Source organism: Lissotriton vulgaris, unplaced genomic scaffold (assembly GCF_964263255.1).
Source record: "Lissotriton vulgaris unplaced genomic scaffold, aLisVul1.2 SCAFFOLD_214, whole genome shotgun sequence".
Classification (NCBI taxonomy): domain Eukaryota; kingdom Metazoa; phylum Chordata; class Amphibia; order Caudata; family Salamandridae; genus Lissotriton; species Lissotriton vulgaris.
Genome location: NW_028243866.1, coordinates 177,055 through 198,752, shown reverse-complemented (window position 1 = coordinate 198,752; position 21,698 = coordinate 177,055). Strand labels below are relative to the sequence as shown.

The following is a 21,698-nucleotide window of genomic DNA, read 5'->3' as shown; positions in this document are numbered from 1 at the left end:
CTTTGATCTTGCAGGAGAAATGTTCTCTGGCTGCGAAGAGCTCCGTTCCCTGGATCTTTGCTGATCCATCGACGGTGGTCGTAACGACGTCGAGCGCTGAGCAGGCAGACGCTCTCTCGACGTCGACCGTGCTTTCTGTAAAGTCGACCTCGGGTGACGATGACTGTCCTTCGAGGTTGAAGGTTGTTTGCTCGACGTCGATGGAGGCTGTTTCGACGCCGATCGCCGTTGTTTCGTCGGCGACTGGGCGTGCCTCAAATCCGAATGACGCTTCGACGTTGAACGCTCTTGACCAGGCGTCGACGTTGGCTGCATCGACGTCGACCGATGATGTGTCGACAGAGGCTCCCTCGACACCGAACGACCATGACTAGCCGTCGACGTCATAGCATGACGATGCTGCTTCGACGTCATATGACTCGCCGTCGAGCTCTTCCGCTTCGACGGGGATCTATCCCTCGACGCTGACTGTAGCGGAGGTACCTTAGATGTAGACGCTGAAGACATCTTCTTCGTCGCCGTCGACTGCTTCTCCAACGCCGATCCCAACGTCGAATGTGAACCAGTCGGGGCTTCTCTCAACGTCGACCGCGCCTTCCGACTTTTCTGCTTCTTGGGAGATCTTCCTCTCTCAGAAAGCCCATATACTCGAATCCTCTCACGTTCCTTAAGAGTCCTGGAAGTTAAAACCTGGCAGTGTTCACAGGTTTTAGAGGAATGAGAATCTGGTAAGCACAGGATACAGACAGAATGAGTGTCTGTATTGACCATCTTCCTTCCACATGAAGGACATTTGTCAAAAAGAGATGGCATCTTTGACAGGAAAAACACCCTTTTTAAGCCTAAAAAAGGTTTAGGCAACACCCTATGTCTAAAAGACGTCGAGTGAAAGCAAAAATTGTAGATTAGTTGTAATATTTTTTGACAGAAAGGAGCTGTTTCACCAGGGTCCTGACTGAAGGAGCCGGAAAGAACAACTGACCTAACTGTCACCCCTGAGGCATGATGGGAAGCCTGGGGTCATGGCTGCCTTAAAGGCACGGTGCCAGTTTTTGTTGAAAATGGTTTAATTTTCTATGCTATTGTTTTTACAATGCAGCCTGAGGGCTAACAATGTCTATTTATAAGCAATTTTCAGGATTTATGAGTGGCTTACTCATTAAAACACAAAGTTCAAAGATTATTTGACCTAATGTGTTTGTTTTCTTTTGTTTTCTAAATAATTGCAGTGCATGTATATGTGTTTACATTGTTTTTACCCTCAGTTATGGAGCTGCATTGTGGTGAGAAAAATAGTATATGTACATACATATATGTGGAGCGAGATATATGTGTTTTTTTACATATATATTTTTATATTGTTTCCGGGGTCCCGCACATGGGCGGGAATATTTAGTGCTTATGACTTTGATGAGGATCCCCTGGAAGAGAAGCAGAGAATACAAACACTGGTCACATTTTGCTCCTTTCCCAAAGTAATATTAAGAGGTAGGGAAAGCAACAATTAAATTATATTCATTTAGCATCTCAAGGAAATTATTTCCAAACAGACTAATAACACTTGCAACTCACAACGAAGGAGAAGGATCAAGGACAGGGTATTTACAACAGCAATGCTGAGAGATCAAGAGAATCTTGATTTTTCAGGAAGGCATGAGAAAGAGTCCTTACCAGCTCTCACCCCTCGGTACTGAGGAGTGGCAAACAGGTCCCACTGCGAAACGACGATGGCTGCTATCCCTAGCACACAGATGATGATCAAATACACGAAACAGGGCTGAGGGTTGCAATAGAAAGAGTAGTACAGCCATGGAACAAAGCTGCCCATAATCAGGAATGCAATGCCAGAGTAATCCAACCTAGAACATAGAAAAACAACAAGTTAGGTATTACCATTTTTCCACAGATGGTGTACTCTGACATGCCCTCTCAAACTTTTTTAATTGACCCCGCGTATAAAATGTGCGAGCTATTCAAATCTACTGAAAACAGTACTCGCTGACAGTGAAGAAAAAAAAAGAAAGCATTGGCAATGCCAAAAGGTCTGGCTTTAAAATTATCCTGTATGGTAACGTGACATAGTAAACAAAAGGGCAACCAAATATTCTCTTGTGGGCTTGGGTATCTTTCATGAGGTAAATGAAGGTGCCAACAAGGGTGTTATTTGGAAAAAACGATAGAAATAATGGATAGATTATTCAGTGATGTCCTAGAGTGACATCGCAGCTTAATTGGTTACATTTAATAGGAAAAATATTGAATTGGAAAAGTGAATCAATCACAATAACAGGTGTACAGGCAATGTATATTGAAATTAAATAGATGCAAATTTTAGGGATTTAAAGTGAATAATAGTGTATAGTTCACTGACAATGTGTAGTCTACAATATCGCTTAAACATTGAACTTTTTTGCATTTGACAATGTACTTGTAACCCACTCTCTCAACTCAAAGCAAAAATGTTCATCATGGTATTGAAACAAGAAGTCGTTGGAGTGATGTGAGTAGTCCAAGGGAGAGATGGGTTGCATGTCGACGTTTCGGTCTCAATCGGTAAGTATCTCCGGGGGAGTATGGGTGGGGGGTGGGGAGTGGGGGTGAGGGGGTGGTGGGTGGAGGGGGCCAAAGGCTGCCCAAAAATGCTGTGCAGCGCTTCGTAAAACTGGCAAAGTTGGGCAGGGGGCGCTCCAGCTCCGGGAAAGGGAGTGAAAGCGTGGAGCTGTCCCAGAAGCGGGCTCCGAATAAAGAGCCGGAGAGCGACGATGCTCCGGGTCCTGCGTCAGCTGAGGGAGGGGGAGAAGGCGGAGAGCGACGGTGCTTCTTAGCCTTCTTCTTGTGCTTCGACTTAACAGAGTACGATGAGGAGCGGTGATCGCTCCGGGAACCGTCCCGCAACCTACCCCTCGACCGGGACCTCGAACGGCACGGAGCGGACTGCCGGGCTTCCAGAAGCTTTCAGGACAGTTCCTGCAAAGACTTCGGGTACAGGGCCCTGCAGTTGGAGCACGACTTCGGGCCGCTGTCGCGCTCCAGGCACCAAAGGCACACGAGGTGTGGATCGGTCACAGACATCAACTTGTGACAGGAGTCACAGGGTTTGAAGCCGGGTTGACTGTTAGACATCCCTTGTGCACCAGGAGTTGGCAGACTCAGAAAAGAAGTCGACAAAAGTCAAAAAAGAGTTAGTCAAAAAGTGACTAAGGGCACGCTCTCTAAGGATCTGCACTGGCTGGCGTGGAAAAGGAAGAACTGATGTCAGCGCGCAGGGGCGGCGTCTAAGTAGACACAGCGACGATGGATGTGGAGTAGATCGGCGCTACCTATCGACGTGCAAGGGTCCTGCTACGAAAACATTTCTCCGGATCCAGTCTGAAGCCTGGGGGTAATTCTAAGGTAAGGAATCTATAACTAATAGTCTCTTTGAGATTGGAAACCCGGAGTAAAGAAGGCCCTGGAGGGCTAGGGCGAACGAGGGGCAGAGATTGATAAGGGGATTGCTCTCAGTTGCCTAGGACAGCACTGACTACCACACATTCAGTGCACACTGTGAAGTGTTGAATGGGATTCAGTGAATAAGTCATTCACTCATTCTCCTCTTACCTATCCAAACATTATCAGTTGGTTCATAGGGGCACCTGCAGGTCCTAGAAAGACCATGATCACCTGCGGAGTACCCCAGGATTACAGGGTACCACAATCTTCCCAATCATCTTTAGCCTATATATGGAGCTGCTTGGTGCACTACTCATGGAGAGGATTCAAATTCAGATCCATGCAGATGACAAACAACTTTATACAAGCTCTTCTCTTGTCAAACACCTCAAATACCGCCTGCGTCTCGTTCAGATCTAGAGATATCCATCACCTATGTGAAGCTTAACTGCCCCAAAACGGAATTTCTGCTGTTCTGCAAGAACAATAAGGACCAACTAGTTCAAACCTGGCTTAGAGACATGAATCTGAATGGATTCAAACCGAAACTTTCACACAATCATAAGTTACAGGTATGTGATTAAGAATAAAGGAAGCAAGGATGGGTAGTTGGAATAGGTTAATGAAGAACAGAAGGGATGAAAAGGAAGGAATAAAGTAATGTGAAGCTGACTAGCGATCTTGACATCCTAGTGTCTGGAACGATAATGCCTTCAGAAGGAAAGGCTGCAGCTTTCGCAGTGTCGCTGAAAGGGAAACAAACCTGAAGAACAAGTTACTTACCTTGAGTAACACCTTATATGGTAGAGACTTGTATCTAGCCACAGATTCCATACCTGAAAATAATCCCTGGGCGTCAGACTGGATCTGGAAAATCCTGAGCAGTACCCCTGCTCGATGGTAGGTGGCATCGTACAACTCCACATTGGCGTTGTCTGTGACAGATGTGGGGCGCGCACTGCCTATATAGGCACCACCCTGGCACATGGTCATCAGTTTCTTTTCGTGACTATTTCCACCTCTATTCCAAAAAGGAGCCAAGAGGGAAAAGGGAATTAGGGTTGCCCCCACTCATAAACTGACAATATCACAAAAACCCTGTCCCCAGGACGTTCAATATCGGTACTTGTATTCATGCAATGGAGAGACAAACGATCAAATTCCACTGCTACCCCACCTGTATTTTAAAACAAATTCTTTGGGTCTTTCTTACGTCCAGAATTCTTAACATAAAAATAAGGGGAATTCCTAGCAAACTTCAAACAGACAGTCAGTCAGAGCACTAAACGATGTCTGAATCAGTCATGTGCACAAATCATCCACCCACACTTGATACATGTGAAAAAATGTGTGGAGAACAGAATGGCCCCTCACGGGCACACCACCCTCGGGGCGACTGGCAGGTGTTCACCAGATTGAGCCCCTTTTCTCATCACAGGTAGTCATTCAGTTTGGAAAAGAAGAAGAAAGGAAAGTGTCCAAAACAAAGCCAAAAAAGTGTATCAAGTGCAAAGGAGCAATGAGCATTCACTCCCTTTTGTGACAAAAAGTGCTTAAAATCAACAGGCACACCTTTCGCACAACTTTATTCTGAAATTAGGTCTGTTCTGTTGAACTAAAAAGGCTGGTAGCTAGAGCTGCATACCATTACCTAAAGCCAACATGTTTCTCTGCCTCTGAGACTTCTGGCAGATTTGTCAGGGCTCGACACTTTGTCACCGCACCAATGTTGGACACCTTGTACTCTGGGACCTCTTCCAGCCCACATTTCTCATGCCAGCTGAAGAGGAAAATGTATTGGCTCCTCATGCGAGCCTATACTTAAACTGAATGGCTCCTGCGATTGTCTCATCAATCATACGGAGCTTCACAGAGCTCTATCTCTCGTCCAGACGAGAGATCGAGCTCTGTGAAGCCCCTCTTCAGCTGGTATGAGAAACGTGGGCTGGAAGAGGTCCCAGAGTGGGGAAAACAGCATTTGCAGTATGTTATACCTATATAGCACCCTGTGAATGAAGCATCCTGCAGAAGGAAGTCTAGGCTGAGTAACTCTTTGCCAGAGAGCCTTCACCCGAACTACAAAATATTACTCGGCAAACAAGAAAATAGAATAATAGTACAGAAATACAATTTCATTGTATGTTTTGTGATAACATCTTTAGGACTGGGATCTGCTGGGTGTGACATTCTGCAGCTGGGTAGTAGATTCTGCAGCTCCCTAACCCCCTAAAAATTAAAACACATGACGAAATAAATTATTATGTGGCAAACCTGACACTTAGCTCAAAATGTGCTCATGTGCTGAGCTCAGCATGGTCACTAAAGCCTCATTCCAAGCTATGAGGAACTACTATGTGGAAAATACTCACTGCGGAAATAAAAGACGGCACCTTTCACCAGTGCAATATATCCACCCAGTTCTGAGTCTCAGAGCCGAACGTGAGCAATTAATTGTGGATTTACTGCAAATGTACCTTCTTTCTAACCTCTTTCCCCATAAAAAGTTTGGCAGGTTTTATCTAGCAAAATTCTGCACTGGGTAAAAAACAATGGAGTGGAACATTACCACAGATCTTGGAATATGGGGATTGTGCGCAAACTGCATTGAAGCCGAACCACAATATTTTTTTCAGAACCCTGAATAAGGCCTTACGTAAAAAAAGAGGGCCCACAGGGCCAGTAACCTTAAGGCATCCTGTCAAAAAAGTAAAGTTACCAGACTTACAATATAGTAAAAACTCTAGCTCACTATGATGAAGTTACAATAAAGGGAATGTACTCTACCACAAGATAACACGTTAAAGTCCAGGTCAATCATGGATTGGTATTCTGAAATCAGGTTAAAGTGGTCGATGCCATTGTTTGGACGTACAAAGAATGGGATCGTTGTTATGAGTAAACTGAGTCAAGGAAGGAGGATGAATCTGAAACACTGCCGGGCAAGGCTGTAGCTATCATTAATACATAAGGTGTAATGACATCGAGGCTCAGGGCTGTGAGGAAGCCACTGCACCCCAAATTGTGGTTATCTTATACAATCAATGGGGCATAGGAGTAATTTTCCTTTCTTGCATTATGGCCCATGGAACTCTTGCTACACCACTGGGGATTTATGTTCTACACGAAAGGCATTGGTTAAACAGTCCAAGAACGAAGAGCTAAATTGCAAATTAAGACGAAAAAGGTCACTGATTAGTTCACACAGAATAAAACAATAAATATGCCTTCGAGTTTAATGCTCCTACGTAGCTTGTCCATCAAGACTTACTTTGAGAAGACTCTGGAGACCCCTTCAGAGTGGCAGTAGACCGTGTGGAACACCCATGAGAACGAGAGGCAGAGGATGGCACCTAAAAAGAACAGTCCAATGACCACCTTCTCCTGAATGGGGGCCACAAAGGCAATGTTGGGCCGGAACATGTAGAAAATCCCCAAGCAAAGGAAAAAAACACAACCTGGCAAGAAAAAAGAAATGGAAATCAATCATTCATGTATGTAATTTACTATACCGACTAGTAAATGAAAATGAGTAAAGGCATCGAGACCATTTGTAATGAAGACAATATTTAAAGCTGGTACTTCAGGGGCATTCCTATTCCCAAAGAAATAACCTTAAGCAACTCCAATGAATGCCCCTGAATGGATATACCTGGTTTGTGTTGGAAGTGTCAACTCTATAATGGGATAGTTACACGAAACACAAGTCTTAATCTATACACTCCATTCAACGACAAACTAGTTGGAAGTTATTTACTGCGACTGTGTGAGATCACCAACTGTGGAAACGGATTACCAGATAAAAGACCATGCCCTGTACATTCAATTATGTTTTTTTTTTTTAATGCAAGTGATTCTTGAGGGAGATGCAGACTTCACAGCAGAACCAGAAATTGTAATTTATGTATTTAGGGATCTGGCGAACGCTCAAACATGTCACTTCAAAGTTACTTCAGAGGCCTATGAGGTTGATGAAAGTGACCGAAGATCATGTCAGTATATTGTTTTCAAAAGGATTCTTTGGATTGGCATTGTCAACTGGCTGATGGTGTCGCAGGAGTGCACTGATCAGATGCTGAGGGTTGTAGGAAAGAACTAGTTGCTCCAAATGCTAGAGAGGCAAGTTTGGCATGTAGCCAAATGTAAGGTACATGCACAATGAAAGCCGCCCCCTTGAGTGCTTTCTTTGGTGGGGGTGGGGGGAAAGGATTGCCCTTTTGAACTTGAGTTTCTCAAAAGCTTGCCTGAGAAGAAGGATTTTCATATCCTTGTGCTAGCACCACCTTGAATGAGATCAGTGGGTGCAGCACTTTCAAAAAACACGGCCAAAGAAACTTGATGTTCTTTACCAACCAATCTGTATGAATGTATGATTACAAGAAACTCTTCCACAGTTGGTCCTTTTCTTTACTCAGGAATAGTCCATGTCTGAGAATAATTAAGAGATTATCAAGACAAAACAAATTATAGATGCCGCAGAGCTAGGTGTGGATTGGGGTAGTAGGTAGCAGGGAATTATGGAGTAAGTAAATGAACTCTGTAAAGATAGCTTTTTAATGGCCTTACATCTGACTTTCTTCTATTGCTTACATTTGTGAACGGTGGTGGAGACTGCCTTCTTACAAGCAATTTGGCAAGTAAATATGTTGCGAAGTATGATCAACTTAAAGAAATCTTCCTCTGCCACATCTCTATCAATAGACAGGTGCTCACTTGGCTCAGTGGAACATACATGTAAGACTTCTGATACGATGCAAAACTGTTGATCTGGCAAAATGACACAGGTAGACGTGTCCTGATTGAAGCACTTCCCACAATATGACAAAAACTAATTAGAAACTTGTAAACTCTGCCTTATGTACATGTGGGCACCAAGAACACATTGTGCCTCTTAAGCTAGGCTGAAAAAAATATGCAAATAAACAAAGATCCCTTATAGAAAGTAACATATGCATCAGTCTGGCAAAACCATGTTTAGCTCAGATAAAACAAACCCTGGCAATGCCACTAGGTCTCACCTAGGAGAGCTATTTGATTTGGCAATCATTTTTAGACATTCTGTAACCATTCTGTAACCTCAGCGCGATTGCTCTGTTGCATGGCTAAAAATATTTTTAAATGCCCTATGATGTGGTCAGGCCTAATGCGCTTTTTAATATAAAAAACACGGGAACAGGTAGGGGGATGAAGCAACACCAAGGGAGGGTGGGGGAGAAGTAAGCAGTGGGGGATAGGACATGTGAGAGACAATGTGGAGGGTGGGCGGCAAAGGTGGTGCGGAAATCTAGGACAACAGTGGGTGGGTGGGAACCACTAGGGTTGCACCGCCGGCAATTTTTTTTGTTTGTTTTTTGTTTTATCGAGCGCCTGAATCACACCTGAAGAAGTATCTCCGAGCTTTTGGGCGAAGCTGCTGGCGGGCTGAGGAAGATGCTAAAACAGGGAGGTAGGGGTAAGAGACTGAGCAGCAAGCTGACAATGGAGGGGGGAGCAAACGGACAACAGAGGGTGGGCGGTCAGAGCAAGCTGACGACGGAGGGGGTGCCAGGGCATGCAACAGTAAGCCGACAACAGCAGTTGGGTGGGAGTGGCTGGGAGAGCAAGCAGACAACAGTGGGTGGGTGAGAGGGAGGGGCTGGAGCAGCAAACCAACAATGGAGGGTGAGCTTGAGGCTATGGAGCAGCAAGCTGACAACTGAGAGTAGAAGAGCACACAGATAATGGTGGGTGGGCGTTCAGAGCAAGCTGACAGTGGAGGGGGCTGCACGGGCTTCGAGAGTAAGCTGCCAGCTGAGGGTGGGCAGGAGGGACTGGGGCAGCAAACTGATAAAGAGGGTGGATGGAAGAGGATGAGGGCACATGGACAGTGGAGTGTGAACAGGAGGGGAATGAGGAAGCACATGTACAATGGAGGGTGGGCTGGAGGGGAATGGGAGCCACAAAGACTGGTGGGTAGAAGACCTGGGGAAGCACACGGTCAATAAAGGATGGGTGGGAGGGGCCTGTGGACAGACAACGAAGGGTAGGTGAGAGGTATCTGTAGAAGCACATGGACAACAAAAGGTGGGTGGGAGGGGCTGGGGAAGAACACAGACAATGGAGGATGGATGGGAAAAGCTAAGGAAGAAAGCTGACAACATATCCTGAGGAAACATGCTGAAAAAGGAGGGTGGACGGGCAGGGCCAGGGCAGGAAACTGACAGTGGAGGGCAGATGGGTGGGACTGTTAGGGTATACAGACAACAGAGGGTGATTGGCAGGGGATGGGAAAGTAAACAGACAATGGTGGGTGGGTGTTAGGCCTTGGACGCCCCCGGGCAGCAATCGCGCTTTTATAAATTTACTTTTCAATTCATTTCACAGCCTTGGGGTGGTCTTCATCTAAACTTTTTGCCTTCCGCCTATATTTTTGCTGATCTCTTTTTTGCTGGTTTTAGGATTCTGTGCACTTTACCAGTGCTAACCAGTGCTAATGTACATGTGCTCACTACTTTAAATAGGATAACATTGGCTTATCCCTAAATGTTGTATTTCATTTACTTGTAAGCCCTGAGTAAATTGGTACTACTTGAACCCTGGGGCCTGTAAATGCTACTAGTGAGCCTACAACACTGATTGTATCACCAATGTCAGTAGCCCCTTTAAACAGGTCTCAGGCCTGTCATTGCAGTGTGTGCATGCAGTTTTAAACTGCCATTTTGACCTGACAAAATAATTTTTTGCCAGGTCCAAACCTTCCTTTTTAATACATATAAGTCATCTCCAGGGATCAGCCCTAGACAACTCATTTTAAAATGTACATGTCCAGGGAGTGAAACACTCTTAATTTGTATTTCACTATTACCAGGCCTACCTCTCCCATAAGATAACATTGGAGGTACCCTATTACATTGAGAAAGATGTAATTTCCAAATGGGAACAGGTAGCCAGTTCATGTTTGGCATCTGTGCAATTCTGATACATTTTCTCTTATGGTAAAGTTGGATTTTAAATTACAATTTTAAAAATGCCACTTTTGGAAACTTGGCGTTTTTCTGCCTTAGCCATTTAGAGCCTACAGCCTGTACCTGTGGCACATGACTGGGGTTAGCGGACAGTTGGGCTTTGTGCAGTCCTCCTAGACAACCACACACAATAGAGAGTTAGGTGTAACTGGAGGGGCCATCACTGGAAGAATGGGAGGGTGGAGCTGGGCATCGTCCTGCTTACACCTGAATAGGCAGGGTCCTACCTCAACACAAAGGGCTGCATAGCCCCTGTAGTAAGGCTGGTGCCTGGGAACTTCAAAGACAAACCTCTAGAAGCAGCTCACACCTTCCAGAGGGTGGGCACAGGTATACAATACAAATGCAATGGAATTTCTAAATCGTGCAGAAGCTTCTGAAGAAGTTTCCCGGCGCTACCAGCATGAGGGCGGAATGATCAAGATCTAACAAAGCCCCAATACATAAACAATCATTAACAAGATAAGTCTTCAGGAATTTACAAAAAACTGGGGCAGAAGGGGAGAAAAGCAGGGCAGTCGAAGGGAGTTCCAAACTTTGACAGTCAGAAATGAAAAAGAACGTCCACCTCTTCTCGCATAACGAACCCTGGAAATGAGCAGTAGCTTTGGCAAATTGGATCGCAATGATCTGCCCCGGTGGTAGGCAGTCAGCCTTCTTCTTAGATATAGAGGACCTTTGTGCCCAAAGGCTCTATAGGCAAATAAGAATGACGAGAATTTAATGTGATTGGCATTGGCCAGGGAATGTAGACTGTGTAAGAAGGATGACACGTATGAACGAGCCGGGTACTTCAAAATTAGACATGCTGCCGCACTTCCGTATGATGGCGCTTCCTGCAGAGAGATTTTAACCTGAAGAAACAACTTGCAGAAACAGCTTGACCTGCAGGTCGAAAGACAGATTGGAGCAAACCTAGATTTCTTACCAGTGAAGATGGGAAGGGAAGGGGAGGGGAGGGGAGTATGGGGTGCCCAGCACCGAAGGCCACTAGTTATGAGCATCAGGCTTATCGCTAATGCCAATGAAGAGTATTTCTGTTTTGTCAGAATTCAGTTAAAGACAATTAACGTTCATCCATTCACTGATAACTTTCAAGCAGTCCTTTAACACGATGAAGGCACCCACATCCATCTCCCAAAAGGAAAGCAGCAACTGGGCATCATCAGCATAAGACATCACCCTCACTCCCCATGCTTCGACAAGGCTAGCCAGGAGGGCTAGATGAACATTAAAAAAGAGTCTTACTTAAGGGCATAGCACTGAGGCACCCCACAAGTCTGTGGTTTGAGGGATTACGTAAACGGTGGGGGGGGAGAGATATACTGATCGTGATCTGTCTTTCAGATAGGATGTGAGCCAGGCCCAAGCCAGCCCATGGACACCCACACTCCACAAACTATTCAGAAGAAAGCTGTCGACAGATCAAAATGGACTACCATTGCTGCAGCGTTTTGATCAAGGTTGTTCTTAATGAATGAGAGCTGATTCTGTGTTCTAGCCTGCATGAAAACCAGATTTTGCATCATGTAAAGGTGGTTATACTCCAAGAAATCGGAGAGTTGTCGGTTGACCAACTTCTCCAACATCTTGGCCAGCAGCAGGTAAAAGAGAAATCAGTCTAAAATGACCATGTCCCTTAGAAACCTGATCTAGGGTTTCTTCCGTAATGGCAGTAGTCAGGCCTGTTTAAAGAAAGCCCCTTAGGGGCTACATCAGGTTTCTTCCATTATGGCAGTAGTCAGGCCTGTTTAAAGCCCTATAGCAGACTCCAAAGAGGCATTCATCAGTTTATTAAGAATCGGATTGACCAACGGAGCAATACGTTTGAGAATGTCCTGGCGTCAAGAGGCGACCCAGACTTACAGTTAGCAAGTAAAATAGAGGAGTCCTCCAGAGAGATTTGATCAAAAGAGGTCAACAACGGGCCAGGTGAAGGACTCTTGGACGGCTCCAGCAAAGGGGGGATATTTGAAAGTTAAGGCAACACCAATAAGCAAAAGTAAAAGCGCGCGCTGCAAATACGTCCACCATTGCTAAAGCTGGCGTCCCACCAGTGCTCTATAAAATTAATTAGGCAAAGAGTTCGCTAGCAGGGTTAATGCAGGCAATATTGATAGGACACCAGGCCAGTCCAGTCGCCATAGGAGGGTACAAAAGAGACAAGGCAGTAGTACGAAGGAGGGATTAACAAGCATTTCACAAATCAGACACCAGCATTTATGAAGGACACAGACACCAGCCAATGGCAAATATGGCCAGAGAGTGGCCGGAGCTTCCATTACATACTCCACTACAACAAGTCTCCCCTAGAGCAGGGCATGCACGCTGACTCTAGGCTCGATCTAAAACAGTCTGCCAAGTTTATGAATGTGCCTGATAAGGCTACTGAAAAGGAAAATTTCGGCACAAAAAAACCCACAAAAGCACAAACTAGAGGAACAAGCTTCTCACATGGCACAGTCTCTGTGCAAATAAACTTTAGGAAACTTTCTACTGCATCACAGAAATATATTCAGCCTGGGTCACACAGACACATCGAAAAGCTGTGGTAAGAGTTGGAAAAAAGTTTTAGATAGTATTTGTATGGCATAAAACAGTCTTGGATTTTAAAGCATTAACAGAGCAGAGATACTTTGACCAAAATCAAGACACTGAAACAGGTTTCCGTTATGATAGCAGACAGAAAACAGCAAGCGCAAGTGGATCAACAAGCGAGGAGCAGAACACAGAGTGGGCCGTGCGTGCATCAACGTATTCATTTTTAGAACACAGAGTGGGCCGTGCGTGCATCGACGTATTCATTTTTAGGGCTCCCAAGCGAAGCGAGTGAAAAGCCCTTTTAGTGTGGTTTCAAAAATGGACCTTGAAATTCCACACAGCTCGTGCATTTCAAGGTCCATTTTGATTGGGCTTTGCGTGCGTGCTGTTTTTTAACAGAACACGCAATAGGCGGCCTCGTAGCGCCGCCTATGGCCTATTGGTGTCTGTTACGCGCACCAAAGCCCATATGTCTTAAATTACTGCGGCCAGACACGGACGCGATAATTGAAGACATATGCCTCGCAGTGGCGCGCGCGCACCACTCACAGGCTTTTTTTTGGGGGGGGGATCCATTTCACAGCGAAGCGCTGAAGTCTTGTTTCAGTGTGTTGATGACTGCTTTAATCACACTGCTGTACAGAGTTCTGGTGAATACTGGCCCAGTTGACTGGGAACTGCAGTTTCCAGACCAGCCTAAGTTTATCATGGTACCCACAGAATTCAGACTTCAGTCCTGGAGGTTTAGGGCCACTAGTACACAGCTCGCTTCTCATACAGTAGTGCTTTAACGACACACTTTTGAAACGGTAATTAACGCCCTCGGAGACAGAAAATAGCTTCTGTTGACTATTCGTGCATGTGTACCTGTCTCAGACTGGCGACAGTGACACACAGGACCGTTATTCATGGCGGACAGGTATGGTAGGCAGGTGGGATTAATTTACCTCCGTCAGCAGTCCATGGACATATTTCGCTCCCAGACTGGAAACTTCAATTTGAATTAAATGCAGCAATTACTAATGCAACAAATTGGCTAAATTGTGGAGACTATACACACACAGAACCACAACCCCCACACACACACACAACCCCACAGCACACGACCCCCCCACACCCAACCACAACCCCACACACAACCCCACACACACCCCGCCCCCCAACAATCCCCCCCAAAACCTCCTCCCCACACACACAACCCCCCACACACACACACAACCCCACACACACACACAACCCCACACACACACACACACAACCACACACAGCCACACACCAGGAGAGCAAAACATAGCATAGCAAAACATAGCATAGCATAACAAAACATTGTATAGCATAACAAAACACAACAAAGCATAGCATAATAAAACAAAACAGAGCAGCATAACAAAACATAGCATAGCATAACAAAACAAAGCTTAGCATAGCATAACAAAACAAAGCATAGCATGGCATATCATAATAAAACACAACCACACACACAGCCACACACACAACCACACACACAACCACACTGTCAGAGCACACTTTCAACAGACACCATCAGTCGTCAGTGCACGCTTTCACCTGGCACAAACACCACCAGCCGTCAGTGCACGCTTTCACTGGGCACAAACACCACCAGCCGTCAGTGCACGCTTTCACTGGGCACAAACACCGCTAGCCGTCAGTGCACGCTTCCACCAGGCACACCACCAGACATCAGTGCACACTTCCACCAGGCACACACCACCAGCCGCCATCAGTGCACGCTTTCACCAGGCACACACACCACCAGCCATCAGTGCATGCTTCCACCAGGAACACACACCACCAGCCGGCAGTGCACACTTCCACCAGGCACACACACCACCAGCCATCAGTGCACAATTTCTACAGGCACACACACCACCAGCCATCAGTGCACACATAAATTGTTAACACATCCACAATTAACTATTGTAGCAATCACAGTATGGCGCACATTACTTTTAAACATTCATCTAAAGCGCAGCATGCCACCATTGATACAAAAAAAAAATACACATTTATTTGGCCTTCAATTTATAGACTTTTGTTGCAATTGGTGTTGCAATATTTAGCAATGCCAATAGCTCAAACTTAATTAATGCGAGACCTATTGCATTGCAAATGCTTGTTAAAATTTCTAACAGCTTTCAAAATCAGTTTTTGGCAATACCATGCAGTGGCATCGTCTTTTCTAGAAACTGAGAAGATAAAGAAGAAATGCATAAGAACAATGAATAGGAGTACATTGTTTTCCGAATAACGTGTGCTATGACGCTGACATCCACTTGAAAAAGTATTTGGACCGAGTCACACAATGCTTTAGAAGAACTTTGCTCTGAAGATGCAGAACATAACCGCATAGACTTTTGTGGCATAAGCTAAAAGAGAACATAATATTCATCACACCATAAATACTCTCCCCAATGTCTTAAATGATCAAGGCATTGGAAGTGTGCAAGTCTTGAAACCAAGGCTGGCTCTAGCTGGGGAAAGGACAGGGCACAGTTCTGCAATAGTAGTTGCCTGTAGTTCGCTTCAAGAACCGGTGTTGATCAAACGTCATTAAAAATGCAGCGGAGAAAAACATGAGGTTGGGTGTTATTGGGAGAGGATGTCAATAAAATGGAACAGCTATCTGGTTGAGAGCCCCAGGTTCATCTCATTATAACTTCAAAGTCTCATGTTGAGAAAGAGGATTTGAGTAAGCAGAGTTAAATAAAGACTACATCCTCTAGTAGAGGATTTGCCTGAAGAGCACTTGGGTGTGTTAGCACACCCTTCCTAAAGTAAGCAGAGAGGCAGGGGAGGCGTCAGGGAAGTCACAGATAAATTGATTAGCAGTTCTAAATCAGAAAATTCGGAACTGCAATGATATATAAGAAACAGACTTCGGAGTCTGAAGAGCAAGTCTGGTGGCATCTGTATAAACAAAAGGGCCAACCTTTATGTAGGTCAGAAGACCAAAAAAATGTAAGAGACCTATAAATGACACTATTGGGCAACAGTTAAAAGGAAAGAATTTCATGGACTGAGACACCAAGCGTGGGTACAATGTTTTATAAATAGCTTCAGCATCATACGGCCTCAGTAATGCAGTCCTCTTGCCAGAGCCTTCCTGGAAGTGTGACAAATAAATCCTTTCTTGTTTATTGTCTCTTAACATAAGAGAGAGTGAGAGAGTGAGAGAGAGAGTGAGTGAGTGAGTGAGTGAGTGTGTGTGTGTGTGTGTGCGCACATATACATATATCTCCAAAAGGTCTTGTGGCTTAACATTAAGGCTCAATTCAATGCTTAATTTGCCAAAAAGTAAATTCTAGGGCCACCCAAAGTGTTACTCTGAAGACCGCCTGCACCACGGCTAAACGTCAGCGTGCCGAATACAAATGCTGTCTAGTTTTGATTTCACCTCATGCCTCTTTGAACCACCACCATACGCTCCCTGCATTTTACCTTGGCGGATCAGAGGCGGACTCTCTCACTCACTTTGATCATTTTGCTGATCACAGCCAGCATCAGTAAACATTGCTAAGCGCTTTGTGAAATGAATTGCTATTTTGCACGTTGGGGTCATTGAACAGTGTAAAAATGCCTTTTTAAACAAATTGCTATTTTTCCCGCCTGGGTACTTAAACCCATCCTGATTTTAAAACAAGTTGTTTAACATTTACTTGCATCTACCTTTCATGCCCGCTTTCAGCAGAACCGCCTTCCCGTCCACCGCAGATGTGTGCTGATTGTGTGGAGAAGGCATCCTGCTACACTTCCGCTTTGAGCAGAGTTAGCGAGCTAGTTGCCGCCACACTCACAGTCATAAGACTAATGCTGCAAAAGACGCGCTTCTGGCGTGCCAAAGACGCACCTAAGAAAAGCCCGTCTGCGCGCGTCCGTGCCCAGGGGCCAGGAACCCTGGCCAAAAATTGGTTTACTCCATGGAAGAACTCTTGAAATTAAAAAGTACAGCAAACATGTCGGCCGTCTCGGATTCTCTGGTGGAAAGTCTCTGCTCATACAACCTGCTAGTGGATACAGGAGTCCCACTGAATAACTGTATGCTGGTTGACAGGGCCACGGACATAGGGTTAGAGGTGCCCTTAGGCCTAAAGGCCGCTTTACTGAACACTCGGTCCATCCAAAAGTATAACTTCGAGATCTTTACCCTACTGCAGGAAAAGGAGCTCGACCTCCTCGCACTAATGGAGACCTGGCTAAAGGAGACCTCGGGTCCCAATGTTGTGGCCTCCCTCCTCTTGACAATGACGTCTTAACGTATAATCAACAGGGGAATAAAAGAGGGGGTAGAGTTGCAATATTAAGCCACAGGTCACTTACCACCGAGAAAATTGTCGAGGAGAGGCTAGATGGGGCAGAAGTAGTGGGGAGTAAGATCGGGCTCAAATCATCCTGTCTGATAGTAGTAGTGGTGTATCGCCCCCCTTGGCCAACCCCGTTATTTAATGACCTGTTCCACAAAGTGGTTATCGATCTGTGTTCAAGATACCAACAGATTCTGGTATTAGAAGATTTTAACTAAAATTGGAATCTGATACCTAGGGATTGTGTGTCAAGTAGGTTCGGAGAGGCTATGACTATATTGGGCATGCAGCAAATTGTGGAGTCCCCTACTCACGAGAAAGGTAAAACTCTAGACCTTATATGGACCACGTCATCAGGTAAGTTTCACACATATGGCAGACCATGTAGCCGGTCAGTTCATTATCTGATCAGCTTCGAACTTCCTGTGGGCAGCCTTTCTACACACCTACCCCCAGTTTGGAGAGCAGCATAGAATTGGTGAAAGATTGAGGATGCTAAGCTGAGGGAAGCACTAAATGAGACAGTACATTCAGGATCACAGTCCGGGATCCTGACCTGGTGTACGAAAGACTCAGTTCGGGGTTAAGATCAGCTTTCGATATGGTGGCTCCCGCGCAAAGGGAAAAGGTAACTAACAGTTTGAAGGGTGCCCCCTGGTACAGGAAAGAACTAAGAGGACAAAAACAGGCTCTCCGTCAATGCGAAAGGCATTGGCCGAAATCATACGACCTAGAATACCCAGAGAAGTATATGGCAAAACTCGCTCTCTACAAAAAAAAAATCAATCACCAGATCCGAATCTGTGTACTATGAAGAGAGGATCAGGAAGGCTACAGACATTCAGAGAGAGACCTTTAATGTACTCAAGGAGGTGAGTCGCACAAAAGAACAAAGGACGGTCGCTCATCAAGCAGACTGTGAAAAGGTACATGACTTCTTCGTATCCAAGGTTAAAAACATCATTACTGAAATAGGCAATACTCGCATTTCACCCTTAACCAGGTGTCTGCTGTAGTGGGGAGCTGCACAGGCCTGATGCGACAACTCCCGAAGCTCGGGACCCTGTTTTAATTTTCCACCATGCGTACGGTCATGACAGCCCTAATCCTGTCACAACGGGACTATGGTAACGCAGTATACACAGGCTTCCTGACAAACTCCTGGGGAAACTTCAGGTGGTTTTAAATGAAGCAGCAAAGCTGATTTTTAATCTGCCAGAAGGAGCACACACCACCCCCTGCTACAACAGTTACACTGGCTCCCTATCAAGCAGAGGGTCAAATTGCACGTAAAGCACAATATGGAGTAGCGCCCAAATATATCAAGGACCGCCTGAAGCCCTATGTGCCGGGACGTCACCTCCGGTCATCTGAGGCTAGCTTACTGGCCTGTCCGAGCGTTAATAGAGCTACAATGGGTGGGGAGGCTTCCTCAGCTGTGATTCTCCACATCTGGAATAAGCTCCCGGACAATATGTGCAGGGAAACCATTTTACTTCCATTTAGGAGGAAACTCAAAACCATCTCGTTTACTGAGTCATTTGGGTAAACCCACCTACTGTGCACCCAGTATCTTCGGGACTAAGGGATTCCTGGCTCCTGGTACACGCTGTAAACACCTAGAGACATTTGGTGATTGGCGCTCTACAAATATAATCTAACAATAACAATAACCTCACTCTTGCAGGCTCTTTTTCATCCCTGCTTCTCACTGATCGCTGTTTTCCTTCTTTCCCTTCTTCCCTTCCACTTGTTTCCCCGTTTACTGACTCTCTCTCTCTCTTCTTCTGGATTTTAAGAAATTTATTTTGCCAACATTTCCAAGGCCCAAAAGTGGCCAAAATGAGTTTATAATTCTATATCTAGCGGCCTGTTTATTTAAAAAAAACATGCTGATCATTTAAATCTGTAACTCAGAGACGTTGAAAAAGAATTGTTCTTCGTCTGTCGCGATGAACAAATCTTTGCTTTGAGATTGGTTGATTGTATAAAGTGTTGCATAAATGTTCTATTCCCTTAGGGGTTTTGGAGGATCAAAGAGAGCCACACTTTGACATTCTTCTTTGAATTTGTTTGTCTTCGCACACATTTGTAACACTGAAAGATTCAAAGGGAAATAAAAAGGGACATCAAAGCAAAGGCTGTGTCCATGTAGCGCATCTATGAAAGGGAATGATCAATTTTCGGCAAATAACACTAAGATGAATTCACTTCCTGACGAAAAAGCAGAATACTGTAGTAATGGTCGTTGGACAATTTAAGAAATGTGCATTTTTGTGGAAGAATGTACATTTCCTAAAAAGGTACAATAGCATTAAAGGATGTTGTAGATGACAGAGGTTTAATAATTTAAAATTGCAGACTTGATTACCTGCTGGAAATTATGGAATACTAATTTCACATTAACATAACCGGAACACAAATAACAAAATAATATACCAGGTTATTTTCCTGGTGTTTTACGATGTCTAATTTGGCATAACTTAAAAAAAAATTCATTTGGTCCAGGTTGCTGATATGTTGCTAGAAAGCCCAAAATGTTCCTCTCCGCACTACAGAGATAAGGTGCAGGTTTGGCAAACCGCTTCCTGCACCACAGATGTGACTGCTCTGCATCATCACCTACCTAAGAGGTGCGTCCAGATGTTGCCTGTCTCTGTATGTATCCTGAAAATGCTTTTGAAGCACGCTCGGAAGGAGGGCAGTGGTGGTCTATGCCCGTGCAGAAGGTAGTCATTGTCTTTCAGCCAGTCCGGTAAAACATCGTGTGGGATGACACGCCATCGACCTTCCCATACCTGCAGAAGTAAAAACACACAGTGGTTTAGTTACTCTCAAACCTATCTGGGACACTTTCCACGCTAACACATTGCTACTTTTAAAATTTGAAGTGATGCTGGAAAACTTATTTTTTATGGCGAGCAACTTAAAACAGATACGTCTCCCTCACTTCTCAGACCCACCTTTCCAGTAATTAAAAGTAAGGAAAATATTTCAGTAACAGAATGTGAAGAGGTTTTTATTCAGCTAAAAGCTCAACATATGTACATATCGTTTGTTAGATTTCAGGTCGTTACTTTTTCTGCAGACATGAACATAATGTAGCTTAAGCTGTGATCAGAAATACAGTTTCAAGTCTGAGGATGTTAATTTTTATTTACTTACATTTATAAAGTGATTTTCTCCAAATTGCTGGTACAAATAAAATTACATGAAGGCAATTAATCAAATTATGAAAAAGTGCATGGGTGAGGCAAAATACGAAGATAAACATTAAGGGGGATAGATGAAAAAAAATAGTTTTTCATAAAAAAAAAAAATGTCATGTTGAATAAAGTCAAACGGGCACAAATTTACTCTGTGGTTTGGGCCAAGCTCAACTAGGACAAAGCCAGAGAAGCAGCAGATGGAGAATGAGGATAAGGGAGAACAACCTGTCCGGGAAAATGCAAGTTGGGTGTGTATTTGTATCTGCAAGTGAAGATGAATATGGCATTGGTCGAAAACCTTACACTGCAAGAGACCATCCATGGCCTCCTCTACATGAAGGAATATTCAATCATTTCAGAAAGGGCAAAACATATTTTTGGTTTTGTTGAGATTTTAATAAAGATTACATTGGGCACCTTCAGTGTCAGTACCCAAAAAACAAGGAAAAATCCACAGCAAAGTATGGTAGAAAGGAAAATGTTACTAACCTTGTAAGCATTCGTTTGTAGCTTGTAATGCTGTAGATTCACATGCTCTGCATACTCCTGCCATGTAGTGTTGGGATCGGTCATTTCTTCAAAAAAGTCTTTTGAGTCATGCATGGGACTCCTTACTTGGTAGACAATGCACATGGGCATAGAGTCCATGTTAGCCTGTTTTTCTCACAGCCGGTGAAAGTATGTTTGGAGTGGTGAAATAACATACCATGTGCATTGTACAGTGTCAAACATGTAACATGAGATATGCAGAGCAAGAGGAAGGGAAGGAGGGTGGGTGCATGTGAATCTACAGCACTACACACTACGAACAGATGCTTGGAGGTAACATTTTCCGTTCGTAGAATGTGTGGCTGTAGATACACATACTTTGCATAGACTGTAAAGCAGTACACTCTATTAGAAGTGGTTAGCATGTGTAGGGTGCATCAAAGTTCCCAATACCATCTGGCCAAGCACTACCGGCTCGCAAGCTAGTATATCCACACAATAGTGTTTGGTAAATATATGTGGGCTTGATCTGCTGGCCGTTTTGCATATGTCAGCTAGTCACGGCTGTGCCTTTTATAAACAGGACAAGGGTGCCGTGCGGGGAGGGAAGGAAGGCGTAAGGTTCTTTTAGTTTTTTGATACAGGTATGGATGCACTGGACTATTCACCAAGCTAAGCCAAACTTTCAGAGTTGGAGGACGGGG

General features: G+C 44.7%; 1 protein-coding gene across 1 annotated transcript in view; it reads right to left on the bottom strand.

Annotated features, from left to right (window-relative positions):
• Window positions 1–21,698, bottom strand: part of LOC147668213 (adiponectin receptor protein 2-like) — a 245,207-nt gene that overhangs the window by 82,019 nt on the left and 141,490 nt on the right. Inside the window, exons 3-5 of the mRNA XM_086948695.1 lie at window positions 19,923–20,094; window positions 6,701–6,887; window positions 1,672–1,859 (exon numbers count right to left, since the gene is read on the bottom strand). Of these exons, the coding sequence (XP_086804821.1) occupies window positions 1,672–1,859; window positions 6,701–6,887; window positions 19,923–20,094 (547 nt within the window). The remainder of the gene's footprint in view (window positions 1–1,671; window positions 1,860–6,700; window positions 6,888–19,922; window positions 20,095–21,698) is intronic.